The sequence below is a fragment of the Mycteria americana genome, chromosome Z (genome assembly GCF_035582795.1).
Source record: "Mycteria americana isolate JAX WOST 10 ecotype Jacksonville Zoo and Gardens chromosome Z, USCA_MyAme_1.0, whole genome shotgun sequence".
Lineage (NCBI taxonomy): Eukaryota > Metazoa > Chordata > Aves > Ciconiiformes > Ciconiidae > Mycteria > Mycteria americana.
In genome coordinates, this window is record NC_134396.1 from 73,243,026 (window position 1) to 73,261,350 (window position 18,325).

General features: G+C 40.7%; 1 protein-coding gene across 5 annotated transcripts in view; it reads left to right on the forward strand.

The window, feature by feature from the left end:
• Positions 1-8,021, forward strand: part of XRCC4 (X-ray repair cross complementing 4) — a 186,865-nt gene extending 178,844 nt beyond the window's left edge. For 3 of the 5 annotated variants that reach the window (XM_075488524.1, XM_075488526.1, XM_075488525.1), the window contains one exon: positions 7,432-8,020. In XM_075488524.1, the coding sequence (XP_075344639.1) occupies positions 7,432-7,540 (109 nt within the window). In that variant the 3' untranslated portion in view covers positions 7,541-8,020. Of the gene's footprint in view, positions 1-7,431 lie in introns of all 5 variants that reach the window. The other 2 variants (XM_075488527.1, XM_075488528.1) reach the window with 1 other exon arrangement.
• Positions 8,022-18,325: the final 10,304 nt, after the last annotated feature.

Consider the following 18,325-nt stretch of genomic DNA (forward strand, 5'->3'; position numbering starts at 1 on the left):
GCTTAATTCAGTCACAGGAGTTTTTAAAAGATAATTTTTAGGATTACGTCCATGGATTCTCCTACATCCTTCTGAGAAGAGGACATTTTTAGCTATACCTAGTAATTTAGTAAAGATATCAGAGTACCCTAGCCTAGTATTAAAAGGGAACTTTTCATCATATGAACACGGGATTAATCCATTTTTCTTTAAGAATAATTTTAATTTTATTGATTTGTGAAGTTGTGGGTTTCATTCTGTAGCAGATAATGCAAAGGGTGGGCCCCAGAGAGTTGCAAGCTGAGGTTGTGGTTCAGGAGGCTTTGTAAGCACATGCTTAACTTTAAGCAAGTGCTTAACTGCTGTTGAAGTCATTAGGATTTAAACAGCCACTGAGAGCCTCAATACTGGAAAGGAGTGGAAAAGACATGGAACATCTGAAGCACAATCTAGGTTTTAGGGTTGCCGGATATTCCTCCAGTTAAATGCTCTTATTTTTGTTATTTGATGCAACGTGGTTTTGCAGTTGTAGCTGCCATCTGCAGGCTTCAGATTTTCAGATGGAAAACCCGTCCCTCCACGCTCCACCACTGTGCGACGGCTGAAGCCGTTTCGACCCCTTCTGTCCTCGGGGACTACAGGCGGAGGAGTACGAGGACACGCATTTCCTATGTGAGAAATTGGTTCAGGGAATTTTATTTGCCCCCTTAGGTCTCTGGCTACTGTTTATGATCACCCTGAGGGGACAAGAAAGGGTTAGGGAGAGAAAGCAGCTCCAGGCTTTGACAGCCTGGAAAAGGGTTATGACACAATTTAGCCGGTGCTGGTGTTACATAAATGTATATGTGATAAATAGCACTTAATGACTATGAGAAATGGCTTCCAGCATTTGCCAATAAATTTGCAATGTACTGGATTTATGAAAGACCTTGACAAAATTCCTAAACAAACTAAGTTTTCCTTTACTATATACTCTTGTAGTTATGATTAAGAGATTTGTATTTTTTTCCCAGTGAAGGCAGTGGTGCTAGTACGTTCCTCAAAGTGAATGTGGTGTAGTTTATTTAAGCAAGAAGGAGTTTAAGTGGAAATGAGCCACAGAAATGTGTGCTACTTGTCTAAAACAAACATGGTTTAGGCTTTTCCTTATAAGTGACATCTATTATTACATTTTAAAGTAGATATTTGTTAGTAAGCATCTGCAAGTGCATTTGATAAGATGAAAAGATCCAAGACTATATTTATGTTACTAAACCGGAATGTTCTTTTTAAATAAGGACCTGCACCTATGCCAACTGAAGTTAATCATGAATTTGCAACTGAAGGGATACAAGTCCCTGCAAAAGTACTGTCAGCATTGTTCATTTACATGACGTGTTGTCTGTGCAGCCATTTTAGGCATTACATACGGTTTTCTGAGGATCTTTAGACCATCTGTTTTGTAGGACTAAATAAATAGAGTGGATGATTAATAATGTTGAGAACTGATCTAGACCAGTCATTGGAAGTTATATCAATATTAAAAGTTATATCAGTAAGGCATATGAGTATCTTCTCAGTGTAGCAGATTTGTTTGCGAGTTTGTTCTTGCTGCTATCACTATATCAATTTCTGTGATGTTTAAGGGATTCCCAGTTCACTTTTATCCCTCTGAAGGATTCCAGGTATATGTAAAAAAAAAAAACAAACCATTGTATAAGCATAAATCAAAATTATCCCCCATTTGATAGTTCCTAGTTCTAGAGAACAAAGAGTGGTGCTTGCAAGAGCTTAAGATGGTGTTTATCAATTGTCCTGGTTTTTGAAGTTTTGCTTTAAGTTTTGTTTATTGAGGGAATTTCAGACTTATCTTACGGCACAGTGGTTGTGATGAATGCAGGTGCAGTTGCAGCCTGGCTTTCAGCCAGAGGTGGAAGCTTATTAAGGAACATTGATTCCCTGGCTGAACATTAAATTTGTGGTTGCTGCATTGAAAATATTCTTCATTAACTGTGTGATTGAACAAGATTATTATTATTATCTGTCTGCTGACCTTAACTGAGACTAGACTGTTTGCTTAATACACTGAGAGTGGGAAAATGCCACACATGGAAGGTTCTCTAAGAGGGATGGCGACAGTATCCCTTAAGCTAGAAATCATTCTTTTCAGCTATTTCTTGAGTATTTTTCCCTAGCCTCTGTGAATTTGCATTGGGGCCAGGTACAGCTTGGGCTCTGATGATCTCTAACACCACTGCTCTCTTCAGATGATTGAAATTGGCAGAAAAATCTTCAGTTTCTTCACTAACATAATTTAGGGAAAAGTCCGTCAACTGTAATTTCAGATCATGAAGGTGATTGTATCCAGCAAGTTCTTCATGACTTGCTGGGGTTTACATTTTGCAAGATCAATTATAAATATATGGGTTTGTTTTCACATTATTTCTAGGAATAAATGCCAGAGTAGACTGTATCTGGAAGTTGAATACTCATAGTACTGCCAAAACATAAACCAAATTATTGAGTTTCATTTTCCATTTTAAACTGAATTAAAAAGAAAAATACCTTTATAATGTACCTTATATTATAGTCATTGTAGCATTTCTGTAAAGGGGAATATGATCGTATTTTTAATGACATGAAGTTTCAATTTAGTCTACTTACATTTTTAATATTCAACTTTAAAGAGGTCTGTCTGCACATAGTGTTCTTGATGCATCCATTCACGTAAAAGGCTTTTCCCCCTCCTCCATTACACCATTTCTTTTTCTTTTCATGGTTGAACTTTCCTCTTTTTGGCCAGGATCCATAGGCGGTCAATATGATGTCTCCCAAGAGCTCACACCATGGGGCGTCGGTTATTCAAGGCCAAGATTTTACGTATAGCCATGAGCTTTACTCAAAGCTCCTTTCATAATCCGTCCTTAATAACGATGGCTGATGAGTACCTTTCTTCTGACGACTTTCTGTGAAGACGATGTTCATACAGCCAAGATAGCAGATTGCTGATAAATCAAAGAATCCCAGTTTTTCTCTGGGGGTGGTCTAAAAGTACCATCTCGGGAGCACAAATGTTGCTCTGAGCTTTTGCCCTGTCAGTTGCAATGTGAGCGTTCATTAGTGTTTGAGGTGCCTCACCTTTGTTCCTATGTTAATGCTGTAGTGACTACCAATTCTCTGTTTATGAGCTGCTGCTGCCACCTATTTTTATGATACTGAAGAAGGTATATATCAGATTATATCCTCTGTTAATATCTACTCATGGTATTAAACCTTCATTTTTTTCAGATTAATGACAAAAATGAACCATTAAACCAAGCTAAGGAAAGATAAACACACTGAGAAGTTCAGCCTTTTCCTAAAACACTGCTACACATCTTCTGGGAGAGCTGAAATCTCCTCTCTTAGTAAAATGCCAGCTTTTGATTGAAACTGATTATTTCAATTACTAATGAGGAAAATAATGTAATGGTCCAAGGACAAAAGTATGCCTTCTAGATTACTTAAGTTTCTTGGGAAACTTTTATAGCTATGTTAATTTACAAGGGTATTTCTCTTTTCAAATCCCATGAGAGTTGCTCGAGAACAAAAACCTGAGTAAAATCATAACCACAGTGTGCTGGGCTGGCTATACAAGCATAGCTAAGTGCGAGAACCTTTCATCTTTCCAGCCAGAAGTACCTCTAGATGAGCAGTTGTGCTGATGTTGCAGCCTCTGACCTGATTTTCCTTCAGCACAGCTACAATTTCTTTGATCTTTTGGCCACCAGGAAGCCCTTTTTAATCGTGTCATTTGTAGCAGTCACATAGAAGATTATTTTCTACTTCATACTGCTTCACAAACATTATCTTGTGGAACTGGCCGTCTGTTGCAGCAGGAATGGTGTTGTGCAGATCGCTGGGGTCTGTGTGAGCTCAGGAATAATTTATCACAAGAAGCAAATGGGAATGGTCCATCTGTCCTACTGCAAAAGAAGGTGTTGCATTTTCTCCCAAGCTATGCAAAGCCATCACCCTGCATGGCTTTGAGTTTCTGTGCTGTTTAGTTAAGTACTAAAGTGTTGTGTGTCTTCTATTTCTTATGGCTCTTACTCAGCTGTGGAAAGAAAGATCAAGTAATGTAACCACTTTCTTCCAAATCTGGGGCCAGAATCTCAGCTGGTGTAAGTCAGCAGAGCTCCACTGACATTATTAGTGCTCCAGTGATTCACACCAGCTGTGGATCTGGTCTTCTGTCTCAATTTATGAAGGGCTTGAACTAAATGTCAGGAAATATGAAATGATCTCTTATAGTCAGCAGTTCTCCAGATGTGTTAATGGAGTTTAAGTTTACCAAAAGGCAAGACTTCAAAAAGTAATCCAACAGAAGAATAAACTCTCAAGAAGAATGCCTTACTTACAGGCTTTTTGGCAAGAGAGGACTATACAACTTACTGCAATTTAAAGAAATTAACTCGGTTATGCATCAGGATATGGTAATACAGCTTCAGTGAGAATCCAAGATTCAAAATAATTTCACAGCACAAAGCAAGCTGTTGGCATTCAGTGAATAATTTCCATGCAAATAGGAATCATCAAGTCCTAAAACCAAAATTAAGTTGCTTATGAACTTCATGTAAAGAGCCTAATGCTTCCACTTTGCAAGTGTAGTTGGGTTTATTCACAGGCGCGGTATTACAGCTTTTGGAGATTAAATGAGGATGATGTTGTTACAAGAACACAGAAGCTTAATAGCTCTAGCTGCGTAATGTTAAAAATCAACAGTGATTTGGCTTATGGATGTGATCTCATGTATAGTGTTGAAAACAGTTATTTTAGCCAATGAGGATAAAATTGTTGTTGACATTGCTTAAGCACTGTCAGGCTTACTTTTCAAAATCAGAAAATGCTGTAATAGGTGAAACCTCAAAGTCAACAAATGTGGGTCTCAGAAGTCTTTTAGTCTTATATACCTAGTCTTATATGGCTATATGGCATATAAGCATATGCTCTAAAAAAAACTTCCAGTACCTGAAATAGCCTGTGGTGGTACAGAGGTCTTCACAGCCTAATTTATTTGCTGATGAGGCCTTTCAGAATTAATTAAAATGATCAGTGTGTGGCTCCACACTGTGTGATTTGCATATGTTCTCACTGGAGACTTAATGCTTTAGGTAGATCTGGAAAGGTAAAAGAACAACACACCTTCAATAAGTAAACTTGAGTGTTACACTGTGTTGGGGTATGCTACCTATATTTTAAAAAAAATTAGGGTACAAATGAGTTGTTTGCTAGCCATCAGCATGGAGTGATCTGATCCTGCTGACCAGAGGTCATTGGCAAAGGGTCCGATTCTGGCAGGTTTGTTTCACAGTTAGTCCAAGTGACTTTTGATGAGACACACATCTGTCTAGATGTCACTGCATACCAAAAGGAAAAAAAATGCTTGGAAACAATTTATTCAGACCTGAAGGAAAGCGTTTTGGAAGAGTTTGCAGAGAAAGCTAGTTCGACTTCCAGAGAAAGTAATTATTGTAATCTGAATATATCAGTACATTGAATTTGAATGGTTTGCAGAACTGGAGTGATGGATAGAGTGGTAAGGAAACCCTTCTGAATACTGGAGAGCTCTTAGGAAGTGACAGCATCCAAGACTCAGCATTTACTGGGCTTTTGCTGATTCCCCAGGAGCACGGGGGGCTCCACCTCAAAATGAAAATCATTCCCCAGGTCCACAGCAGGAAACATCGTAGTGAGAGCTCTGAACCTCCAAGGCCTTGACAAACTTGAAGTGTGAGAGGCTATGAATCACGCAGTGGCTGGGGCCTTAGGAAGCTCATTGCATTTTGAAGATTGCAGTGTATTACAAAAACTTCTGCTCCCTAGAGATTTCTAGGTGGGAATTCTGGAAAACTTGGTTCTGAATCTGTTTGAAACCAAATTTTAAAAGAAAAAAAAACCTGCTGAATTTCCCTAACTATATTGGCTCTACAACGTGGAGCAGTTGAAGGCAGATGCTTGAATTAGTCTGAAAATTAAGATTGCTTTTGCGTGCCTCATTGCACTAAGCCCTCATATGGCAGCATTTGAGAGTAACGCTTTCCATCACTTCTGTCTAGTTCTTCCCATCCTGGTGGCTGATGTCTTGGCCTTGGTAATATATGAATTTTTCACCTTCTGTCAGGATTACACCAGTAGAATATACCTGGGCATGAAGCCATCAACCCTTACAAAACTCCAACCAGTCCAAAATCCTACAATACAAGCACATCAGATCTGCTCCCTGCTGCCTACACTGATTCCCTACAGCATACTGAGCCCAGATTAAGAGATTGTGTCTTATTTTCAAAGCAGCTAGTGATATCGACTTGGAATATCTTGTCACCAAAACCACCCATATCTGTGATCGATAATTCTCCTCTTGAAGTTTGCAAAAGTAAAGTTGTCTGTGCAGGATTCAAAGTTTTTTCGTGGATTCAGCCTATACATATAAAATTAATCCCTATAGGGATCAGAAGCTGTTGCAAATGCCACCGTTTTTGGAAACACAAGATACCTTGCCTTCCCAGGCATAAGTGCAGAGCTGTCTATACCAGAACGGTGTCTTGGAGAGAGAGAGACAGTGAACATGGGCTGTTGGCAAACACCAGGAGCTCATATAGCCAAGAGACATTTAAATGATCTGCATTGATGAGGACAGTCGAAGGAGTGCTAAATGGGACTGATTGATGCAGAGTAGCATGTTTTTCAATGTAATGGATGTCTGATTCAGGCGTGAAGTTTTCAGGTAGGGCTCTGTGGTGTCCAGCTATCTGAGGGCAAACCCGCACCTCAGCGTACGCGTATCAGTGAATGGCGAGTGCCTCTGCTTGCATACATTTATAGCAAATGTAAACATAACATACATACAGGGAATGTTAGGGATTCAAAAGTGCCTGAATAGCTGGATTCAGGTATATGGAAGGATTTTCTTCATTTGCCTTCATTTTCTTCTGCTCTACTGTTTGGAGAGAGGCTTGCACCTTTGGGGCGTGGACCTTTGAGACAACTCAGTCTGATTCTTCATATTCCTCCATCTCAAACTGAGGGACAACAGACACATGCTTAGTGCCAGGGAAAAAATAAAGTGTGGTTAACAGAGCATCACCCTGTACAGTAGTAGAAGAGCAGATCCTTTGTATGTTTTCTGCATTTGTTCTGCTCTCCCCAGCTCTCCATGTGGAAATTGTGGGTGAAATGGTCATTCTCAGGGTCCTAAAAATGGTAATGAAATAGCTGAACCCTTGACATTTATAAGCTGCATTTCATCTGCTTGTTTTGCCATTGCCATCTCAGCAAGTAATTAGGCCTTACAAAAAGCACTTTTCTCTTACATGTAACCTTAACAAAAAGCTCAAAATACACTATTAAATGGTTACCCTGGCAGTGTATATGTTGGAATTGTTTATATCTGTATCTAAATTTCTTTCAAATATTTTTGCTTTATATTTCCAGACCTGATCTGGCCTCACAGAAGACATCAGGCAAGCATTCCCTGGATGTGATGTCTCTTGAAACACTGGAAAACACTTGTGAGCCGGAGGACCTCTTTAATGACATCTAGCCATTTGTTGGCTGAGAAACTGAGAGACTGGCACTTCTAATAGAGATAAGCTATAAAACTAAAAGGCTTTATTATAGACACTGAGCTGAAATCTTTACTCTGAGGTGGTATTTGATGACACATTGCTCTAATCCTCTTGCACTGCATTTGTCCCCATTCTTCAGTATATGGTTGTAGACCCTTGCCATGCTAGACTTGATTTGTGCCAGCCTTAAAATCAGTTTAGCCTCTGTGTAGACCTTTTATCATGGGGAAGGAGAACTTGGATGCTTCATATCTTCTGACATAAAGCAGCCAAAGAAATGTCCTTTCACTTTTTACTTGAAGGTTCTTTGTGTCATTTTGCATTGTAAGATGTTCTTGCTTTTGAGAATAAAGTGCTTATAAAGTCAATATTGACTCTATTTTAACCTTCTGTAGAAACCCATAGCCTTTAAAATTGCCAGTTTTGATACTTCATCATTTTTCTTAAGGTGATTTCTAAAACAAATAAAATCCATTCTAAAAAGACATCACTTTTGGTTTTATTTGCTTAAACACTCTATGAGTAAAGGGACTAGTTAGCAAAGTGTGTTAATGCATGACCTTTTCTTGCTGAAAGCTGATGCATTCATTTAGATTTAAGGCTTCATCAAAGAAAAGGTTAGCAACATGTATTTACCTTCAGTGGTCAAAATCAAGTGTACTGAACTAAGCAGGCACATCAGGTTTCTGCTTTGCAATTTTAAGAGCCTGAATCAATTCTCGTGTAAGGCAGAGGGAGCCAGTTCTACTGTCTCAGAAAGGATGTGCTCCAACAAGGGTTTTAAACATGAGTTCAAGTCAGCAGGACATACAACATAGTCCTGCTTCTGTGCTCTGTTGCTTGCAATGGTCCTTGGAAGCTACTTGGTATTTTTGAAATGGCAGCTTATTTAGGCCCTGATTCTGCCAAAATTCAATCCTATATTTAACTAAAAGCATCCGTGTCAGTATTTGCAGGATCAGGGCCTCTTTTAAGAACCTACATGAGGATCTGGGAATATTATATTTAAGCATTCCTTTCTGAAAAACATGGTCACAGCATTTTAAATTTACAAAGGGCTTTGGGACAATGTTATAAATCACACAGTAAAAACATGAATGGCCAAAATATTTTGCTTGCTACAAAGGCTTTGTGCCTGAGAAATGACAAGACCACAAAAGACCTATTCATACACCCATTCATAGACATTGCCTGATTTAAAATCTTCCAGTGCTGATCTGACAATTCTTTCAGCAAAAGCTTGTATATAGTTTCAGTTTTAATGTGAAAATGTTCCATGACTTAACCCGAAATACAAGAGCTTGGTTTAATTGTGCCTGCAGCAGAAAATGAAGGTAAATGGAGCTGAACATCCCGTGAAACTCTGCTTTCAAGAAACTGTTCATTTCTAATAGTAAAATGTTGTTACATAAATAGGAAACGTTACACACAGTTGGCAGATGTAATAAAATCTGTCAGAATGTTTATTCTTTTCTCTTTTTTTGAGGTTTATAGAATCAAGCCAGGAGTTGAGCAGAAAATTACGTGATGGCGGATACATCCCTTGGACTGTGTGAGCACAGGTGTGTCATCTAGTTAGGGTAGCTATGGTACAGAGCCAGTTTCCAGTCAGCTGAGACTGTGTACACAGGGACACCTCCTCTCCCCTCAAAGCCTACTTCCCGTATGTCAGTCTCCACAACCATGTGAGAAGCGTTAGCGAAATGCTCCTTTCTGAAGATTTATGTGGGAAACTATTGCTTTTCTACCAATAAGGTTCCATTTCCCAGTTGACTTTGAAGAGGAAAGACCCACCAAAATGAGCACAAATTATTTGTGAGAGCAGAGGTGGTATTGCAAAAGCTGCAAAAAATCAGTGAAACTTCTTTATGATGCATATTTGTCTATAAGAAGTGGGGACGTCCACTTTATCCTCAAACTCGTTCATCCCAATGCATTGAAGTAGACCCAATGGCCTTCATTGACCAAGTCAAGTAAAATCTGTTTCAAACTAACCTGTGACTTTTGGAAAGAAAACTCAGTAATAACGCCTCATATTTTTCAAAAACCTACTAAATTAATATGATACTCAGTGCTGCTTGGTTAAGTCTCGGAGAAAAGCTGGGATCTTTGCTATCTATCTCTCTATGCTGATGGAGTTCCTGCTGCAGGGGAAGCTTACAGAGCAGAAGGGTTCCCTTGTGTGTCAATAGACAGTGCTCCTTTTCATGTATCGAATATAATGTTCACCTATTTCACAATGGCATAACATCTCCTAGTTTATGTTCATGCTGTGATCCACCATAATCCTTGGATTCTTCCATGCAGAGTTACCGGGTAGTCACTTGTTTTTCCGTTCTGTGTTTGTGCAGCTGACTATTCCCATATGGGTTTAGTAACTGGCATTTAACCGTATTGACTTGCATCCCATTTTTGTAGCTGATTTCTCTAGTTTGTCAAGATTATTTTGAATGCTCATTCTTCGTCAATTTGGTATTATGGGTGAACGTAGTAAGTTCGTTCTCCATTGCTAACACCCAGACCATTAATGAAAACACTGAACAGTTCAGGACTGAAGCCTCATTCCATTCATCCTTCTATTTAGTAGAGCTACTAAACTGAGACTTACTCTGTGAGCATGGTTTTGTAACTCACCTTTTGGAAGACCATGTTTTCCAGGCGTGCCTATAAAACTGTCACATGAAATAGCCTGACATGAGATGTCAGTCAATTGCTTCTCCCCTGTCCAAAATATTTTAGTGGTGACAGAAGACAAAATAGAGAAACATGCCCACAAATGGTTTTTCAAGACAGGAAATTAACCAAAGTTAGGAAACACAAATCAAATTTCAAAGGCTATCCTTAATTAATACTTCTCTTTGATACTACTCTACAAATGATTTCCCAGGTAAATTTTTTCTTCAGTTTAAACTGTACTTTTGGGGAAGATAAAACATGTAGTTGTTTTACAGGAGGAAAACCATGCTATCTTTCATTAAAGGTTTAGACTCGTCTAGAGTTTTATACTTTTAATGTAACTACTTAAACAGAATGTATGTTTTTATCCATAACAATTTGTCATTTGAGGTCTGGGTTTATCCAGCAAATCTTTTAGTTCAAAAAGATTTACAATATTTTTTTCAAGTGAGAAAAAAAAATTTCTGAACCAAAAAACCTCCCTCTTTTCTTGAGGAAGTGCTGTATAAAGTTTTGCCTTTGGGATGAAAATATTATTTTGATTTTGAGATAATGTTTTGGCAGTCTATATCACTATTTTAACTACCTTCTCACTATTACTCCCAAAAGTAGACACTTGTGTGTATATACATGTGTATTGGATATATTGTTCTTCCTTGCTTTGTACCTGTAACATATAAATGATTGTGTGTATAAACATGATTCCCTGAAAATGTTTCGTATAGCCTAGCTGGCTTTGGCAACTTCTGCAGTTTGATCTAGCAGCCTGGAGGTACCTGAGGAAAGAAAAAACCTTTACACATGGGAATTCAGAGGCTACATGTTTAAGGTAAAGCTGTTTTTTTCTGGCTTTGTGGGAAAAATAAAATGTGGAAACAGTGAAGTAAGAATGGTAGGAAAACAAGGCGATAAAAGCATGTCCAGACTGCTTAGAGACTGAAAGTAGTATATTTGAACATCTTCTGAGCAATACTAATGTAGAAAAATGTGCCAGGAGCTGGTTGTCCTACTGAAAGAGGATCATCTAGGAGAGGGTTTCCATCTTCTGGAAACCCTCTTCTATCCCCTCTTGTCTCCAGTAATGCATCAATCCTCTCATCAGGGGTTAGTACCACTTTTCTGCTAAATATTTTTCTGCTCTAATTTTCTTCTAATTCCCTTCACAAAGTCTGAGGTCTCATCAAATCTTTTTCTAAATTTCCTTTTGGCGAACTGTCATCTTCTGTCTCATTTCTTTTCCATATAATGTTGGTCAACTTCTGAATTTTCATCCTTCTCTGACAATTAAATGATTTTCCCGCTATTATATTTACACTCCAAAATCAATTTCATTCATAAAATCTATCAGTATTAATCTGCTAGTGTTAGGAAAATGAAACACTGTATATTTTTAAAACAGACACTACTAAAAAGGAGAATACCAAGCTGAAGGGAGATTACTTCTGGAGTTCCTTAGGGATGAGTCTTGGGACCAATCTCATTCAGCATTTTCATCAGTGGCATTGGCACAAAAAGTAGGAACTCCAATGAAACCTGTTGTTCATGTGTATCTGGGAAGCCTGTTTAATTCATTTTGTTTGGGAAACAGGATTGGAGCAGATGCCTGGCATTGTCTGATCTTGAATTGCCTGCTAATCCTGCTGGTCAGAGGGGATAACAATAACCAAAAATTGCTTTTTTTGCCGGAATTCTCAGGTCTTGTCAAATGGCTATAGCAGCCTTAATATCATCTGAGGTGAGTTGTTTGTTAATGCCCTGGAGAAAAAGGATGACCATACTGTTTTCAGATTACTTCTTGGGAAGGAAGGATAGCTCTGGTTTGTTTTTTTATGGCTCCATTTGTCTTGTGCAGAAGTATTTAACTGAAGAAGATTTTACCGTCATAGCTACAACATCACAGAGTCACAGGACAGTTGAGGTTGTAAAGGAACTCTGAAGATCATCTAGTCCAATGCTCAGAGAAGGGTCAACCATAGCAGGTTGCTCATGCTGTGCCCAGTCCATTGTTATTTAGTAAGCAGAGAATAAATTTCATCTGCATCTTCCAAAAAGCTTTAATATAAATAGCAGTTCTGAATGTAAATCACTTTGCTGGGATTTTGAGGCTTTCTGCACTCACCTGGCAGCACCACTAATGAATGCTGCAGTCCCATCCTACTGCAAATGTCTCTCTGTCTTCAACACTTATATGTACCCCAGGTGCCGTAAAGGTTTTGTTCTGAGCCTTAGCTTTATGCCTCTGCTGAGACTTAAACCAATGGGTCCTAGCTGGAATAGTCTTCACAATTACGAAACAAATACATTAAACCATTTTACCATTTAAGCTGAAAACTGCTGTCCTTATTATCCTCTGTTTGTGAAGGACCTCTCCCACACAGAACTGTCGTTTATTTGAGAGAGACTGAGGGGAATATCTGATGGGAAAATGTAGGTCCAGAGGTAAACATCCACTCTAGTACTTTCCAAAGGGCATGAAGGTACATATGTAATTATCTGTTTTTATGCAACTACTGTTGTTATGGTATTTGTCATGTAGCAGTCATCACTACAGCATGAAGTACCTATGTTGCTCTGAGTAAATTAAATATTATCATATCGTCCTCCTTTTCCTGCTTAATTAAATATCACTTGGAAGTCCTGCCTCTCATTTCTAGTGCATGGTTCTGATTCACATCAGTTGAGTGTGAGCCCTGGATTTAATCAAAGCATCTACCCCAATTTTCTCATGTAGCCCATTAGCTTCTGGTTTTCTTTCTGAGCTGTTACAAGATCCTCTTTGACTTCCAAGGTAGTTGAAAGGTGATTTTAAAAAGCAATTTTAATTTTAACCAAAAGCTAGAGTTCTAAGCAGAAAAGGCTGGAGATAGTTGCACACCATCCTCCAGACTCATGTCCGGACTGCTCGGGCCATGTAAAACATAAAAAGGTAGTAAAATACATTTACAGGACTATTCACAAGCCCAGTATGGACAGCTGATTCCAGAGGGAGATTAAAATCACTGCCCAGAACCACTTAAATTTAACGCTATTCTCATTGTCAAGCAAGCAAGAAAGAAAACCAACTAAGGCACAGCTTTGCTAGCACTTCCTCAGTGCTTGGCTGTTACTAATGCTTTGAAATGCGAAGGGAAAATCTGTGTCATAAATGACAAAAACTGGCGATGGAAAAGCCCTACCCTATTAAGTCACCTCGTTGCCCTTTTGCCAGATTTGTGGGGAAAAAACTGCAAGACTGTGCCCAGAGGCGCTGGTCGGAGAGGTGAGGCACGGGTGGAGCCTGGGAAGGAAGAGAGCACAGTTCCTCCCGGCGTGCTGGAGCTGCTCGGCCACCCCATGCTGCAGTCCTCCTGGCCAAGCTGGCTTTGCCTCCTGCGGTGAGCTCAGGAACGTCGAACGCAACTGATCAGCCTAACGTAATATCCCAAGTGGTGGGAAGCTGCTCACGTGAAGATGTAAGTGAGTGGAAAACTCTCTGGGCTGCATTAAAATGTATGGGTTGCGATGTTCAGCCTAAGACAGTCACCCCAGCTCCTTTGGCAGCAAGGAAAAGTTGGGTATCTTCAGTATCTTCAGCTTACCTATCTTGGGATGAGATGACTTGCTCCCAGGTGACACCCCTCTCTTTCTCCATGAGTACTGAGGGAACGTAGATGGCAAACGTTGCAGCTTGTGGCTGCTGGAAGCTGGGTAGATGACCGTGGGTGGCTGGGTCGCCACCACTGTTGTGGTTCTGCACTCCTGAGAGCAATGAAGTGGTTCCCTGACGTACCCTGACATACAGGGTTATCAGACCCTTTCAAGGTGGTGGGCAGAAGAAGTCACAGTGCACAACGATGTGTCCATAGGAGGTCTGAGTGCGGTCCCTTGTGTTTCACCGGGCACAGTGGACATCTGCATCCCCAAGGCTGCCCGTGCACTGCTTGGGGAAAGGCACGTTCTCCTGCTGCCTTCGCCGCTGTGTGTTCCTCATATATCATGCAGATATCAAGCAAAGTCTCCTCAAAGAGGAAGCTGGCTTTTAGATTTTTATTTACAAGGACCTTGGAAGAGCTTTTATGCCACAAAGAATTAAGGAGACAGAGAAGCAAAGAAATACATACATTAAATAGTCATTAAAAATATATCAAAATATTAAATACTGTGGTCAAGCACAAATCCATCTGCTATGACAGATTAATTTCTTTAAGATTCTTGATATTCTGGGTAATTCAGAGACCTGTCGTACGAGTATCCCACATCATCCGGCTGAATTTTTTTCCTACTTTTGACTTCTTTCTATATTAGGAAAGGAAGTACTAGCAATACTCTCTGGTACCATTTCCACATAGCGAGCACATGGTTAATTTTCCTTCATGTGGAGGGATGAAGTTAATCTTTATCCTTTCCGGTAACCTGCTGGAGAGGCTGCTGGCAGCCCTGGAGTGCACCCTGATCGAAATACCACTTGCTCCATCCCTCCTAGCCTCTGTCTGACAGCCACATCCAGAAAACCTTACAACCTGTCCTGAGCCCGAAGGGCATTTATGAGTACGTTCAAACCGAAATGCTGCCAGGAGGTAGCCTCCTCGGCGCCAAGCACAACTTCTCTAGCACTCGGGGTTCAGCGAGGCAGAGTCCCATTAAACGTGGCGCAGTCCAGCTTTCTCCACTGCACTCGGAGGCATCGTGCAGAGCATCCCGTGGAGCTGCTGGCACACGCGAGGCGGACGGGGCTGGCATGCAGCTAGTGCAAACTCCTTCTGCGAGGGGAGTGGCCGGAGCAGAAAGGATCCTGCATTCGTACGAGCTGCTGTAAGTTTACTTTGGAAAATCAAAACCTCGTTAGACATTGTCTGCAGGGAACTTTTACCAGACATGTTGAAGTAAAGTTCACTCCACCCTCTTTTCAACAGCTGTGGTGGAAGCCAAGTGCAAATGTTATATTAGGTGTGGATGTAGCGAGTGCAGCAGTACAACCGGTCCTCAGGAATGGATATGTAAAGCTGAGCGCTCAGATGCCTGACACGCATAGTAGGACCCTGATATTAAATGACCAAGGTTCAAAACTGAAGCAAATAATGTCTGCCACATCTATACGTCTCCTGTGATGATCTCTCTACAAACGCTGGTTAGTTGTTCTCTACAACTGATGCAAGAGGCAGGTCGTAGCCATCAGGTAAAAAATGACTGAGGATGAGTGAGCCATTTACCCCCAGCTGTCCACGAAGTTGTTCACATGAGAATGGAGAAAGCTCAGCAATGAGGAGCACCAGTATTCTGCTCGGATCAGACCATCCCCATCTCATTTACCCAGGAGACTGCAGCACAGTGATTTTAAATCAGAGAACAGTAAAAGTTAAAATACACGATGCTATGAATCTTTCCTACTTGTGAGTTAGAGGCACGTGTTCCTGCACACTGTTTTTTCAGCAAGACAGCTTGTTTTAGGTCAGCTTTCGTTCAGTGGTCATGTTCAAGGCTTGCCTTGCTAAACACATTTCTTCCAAAGGCTGTGGCAGGTCTGTGGGAAAAGAATAGCTGGGAGCCCATTTCTGAGCAGCTTCTCGTCCTCCCCTCATTAACCACGCAGCGTGGTGTCAGCGTGGCTGATAGAGAGAAAAGCCTGTGTCCTGCTTCTTATGTCTGTGGGTATTTTAGTTTTATGACTCCATCCTTCCCACAACAGAGCCAAAAACAAAGAGATGGGAAATGAAATCAGCTGTCTAGAAGCTGTACTAATAAATATCTATAAAAATAAGATTGGATTCCCAAGAAGAAAAGAGCAATTGAGACATTTAACCTAAATATCCATAATAAACTAATCAGAGCTGATTTATGGCGAGAAATATTTTATGCTGCAAAGGCATGGAGGAAGTGAAATAATTTCTGCCTAACACTTGGCCTCTTGCAGCCTGTCTCATTCCTCCTCATGCAAGCTTTGGGGAGATGTGACAAACCTCCTCATGACAAATCCCAGGAATGTTGTGTCTTCCCCTTTGACTTCAGCTGAGCTGAGCAGCCAAACTGGATGATGATTTATTGCAACTGGTCAATAATAAGCTGCAATAAGCACAGAATAAGCTGTTGTTTTGCAAGTTTTTTAATCTTGATTTTGCTTTCAGTTTTGTACAGAGGAACAGGCTAGCAATTTTCTGGTTTTGCAGCCTTCTTTCTCCAACTGGAATTGCTGTGAGGACCTTTCCTGTTGCTATCACCGGTTTCAATGGATGGTTCATCTGCCTCAGGTCAGCTTTTTGCATCTTTTAGCAGGAGCATTTGGTTAATTAAACTTAATCAGAGGTGTGTGTATGGGCATATGATTGGGATTCAGGCCACCGGAGGAGGTAGGATCAAAGGAAAGACTCAAGCAGGACTAGAGAGATTTCTTTTTTAACGGAGTGGCTCACTCAGATCCGAGATGGAGATTCAGGTACCATTCCCTGCTGCTTAGAACTGTTCCCTGTCGCAAAGTTCATGGACAAGCTTGCTTTCATGACAGGAGGGCATACATGCCCTGTCAGTAAGGTTCACAGGAGAAGTGATGTTGTGCTCCCTAAGGAGCAGCGGTCCACGCCATGAAACTGGCAGACTTGCTCGATGCAAGGCTCCTGCGGAGGGGACATCTCTGAAGTCAAAGTCCCCAAATTAGGCAGCCGAGAGCAAAGTTTTATGCATTAAAACCACTGGCAGTTCTCAAAACAATGGGATGTGGGAGGGTGACCCTTTTTGGTTTCATCACTCCAGTTCAAGACCGTAAAATGAGAAACGAAACTTAACTAGCACAAGAAGATACACAAGCCCAAAACCGAAAGATGCCGTCTCTGATTTCACAAAAGATATACATAGGTTTCACAATAACTTATTCATATCCTTTCCCCTTCCCCTCAGCACATTAGTTATTTTGAGAGAAATACAAAAAATCAGGCTAAAGTGGAGGCAGGCAGATTCTGGGCAGCTTTTACTGTTTAATACGGATTTCTGATTCCAGCTCAGGGGAAAATGTTCAGCCTGATGTTCACATCTCGGTCGGGCTGGTCTGAGGCTCTTTGTTCTCTTATTGCTTGTGATTGTAACACACTCGCCCTCCCTCGCACCGGGACTGCGTTGCCAAATAGAAGTTACTCCACACCCAGCCCTGTGATTACAATTTGAATAGAAAACTGTCACAAAATAAAATCCTTTTGAGGGCCTCGAAAATGTCTCAATAAATTCTAGTGACAGTGGTGCTTTTTCTTTATCTGCTTGGCTAGATTTTTATTTTAGCCCTTTTGTAATGAATTGCTTTCCATTGTAGCACGTAATTCCTTGACAGAGTTTTGCTAAGGGGGTCCATGAGTCAAGTCATCACCTCACTGAAGTCAATGCCAAACCTTATGCAGACTTCAGGGAAGCAAGGACGTAACCCATGTGTTTTTTAAAGTTCATAAAAATGGTACTGCACAGCTAAGATGCCAGACTAGAAACAAAACAGACGGTGCACAGGGGCATCTTAAGGCAGGAGGGCTCTGATGGTTAGGGTAATGCACAAAAAGGGATCTCCCTTAGCTGTGCTTTGGAGGAATGGGGTAGTCCTTGGCTGAGTTTTTGAAAAACAGGAGGTTCATTTTTTTATTTACAGGACAGAAGAGCCGAGGCTGCAGGCTGTGGTACCACCGGAGGCCCCAGTCCTGAATATGGGTGCAGTTTAAGACATCCTCCCTGTCTTCATGTTCTCTCTGCTGAGGGATGCTTTGAGTTACCCAGGTGTGCCAAAAACAGGAGTAGGGGCTTTGGATAACTTCTGAATTAAACTCACACACCTATGAGTTTGAGTATAGCTGCCCTGAATATAGGATTGACTGAAGACCTGCAAGCCTGTGCAACCAAAAACTACCTTTGCTGCAAGATCTTTGATGGATTGTTTTGTGATCTTTCAAAATCCTGAGCAGAAACACTGGGTCACATTTCAGTATCCTCTGATGTTCATCATCCACAGAGGATGTGTAAGAGGACTGTAGTGTGAATGAAAAGGTTTTGGAAAGTAGCACGAGGCAGTGGGGAATGCTAGAGGGAGCGAGTAATGAAGCATCAAACGTAGCTAAAGAAGAACTGACAAACAAACTCAA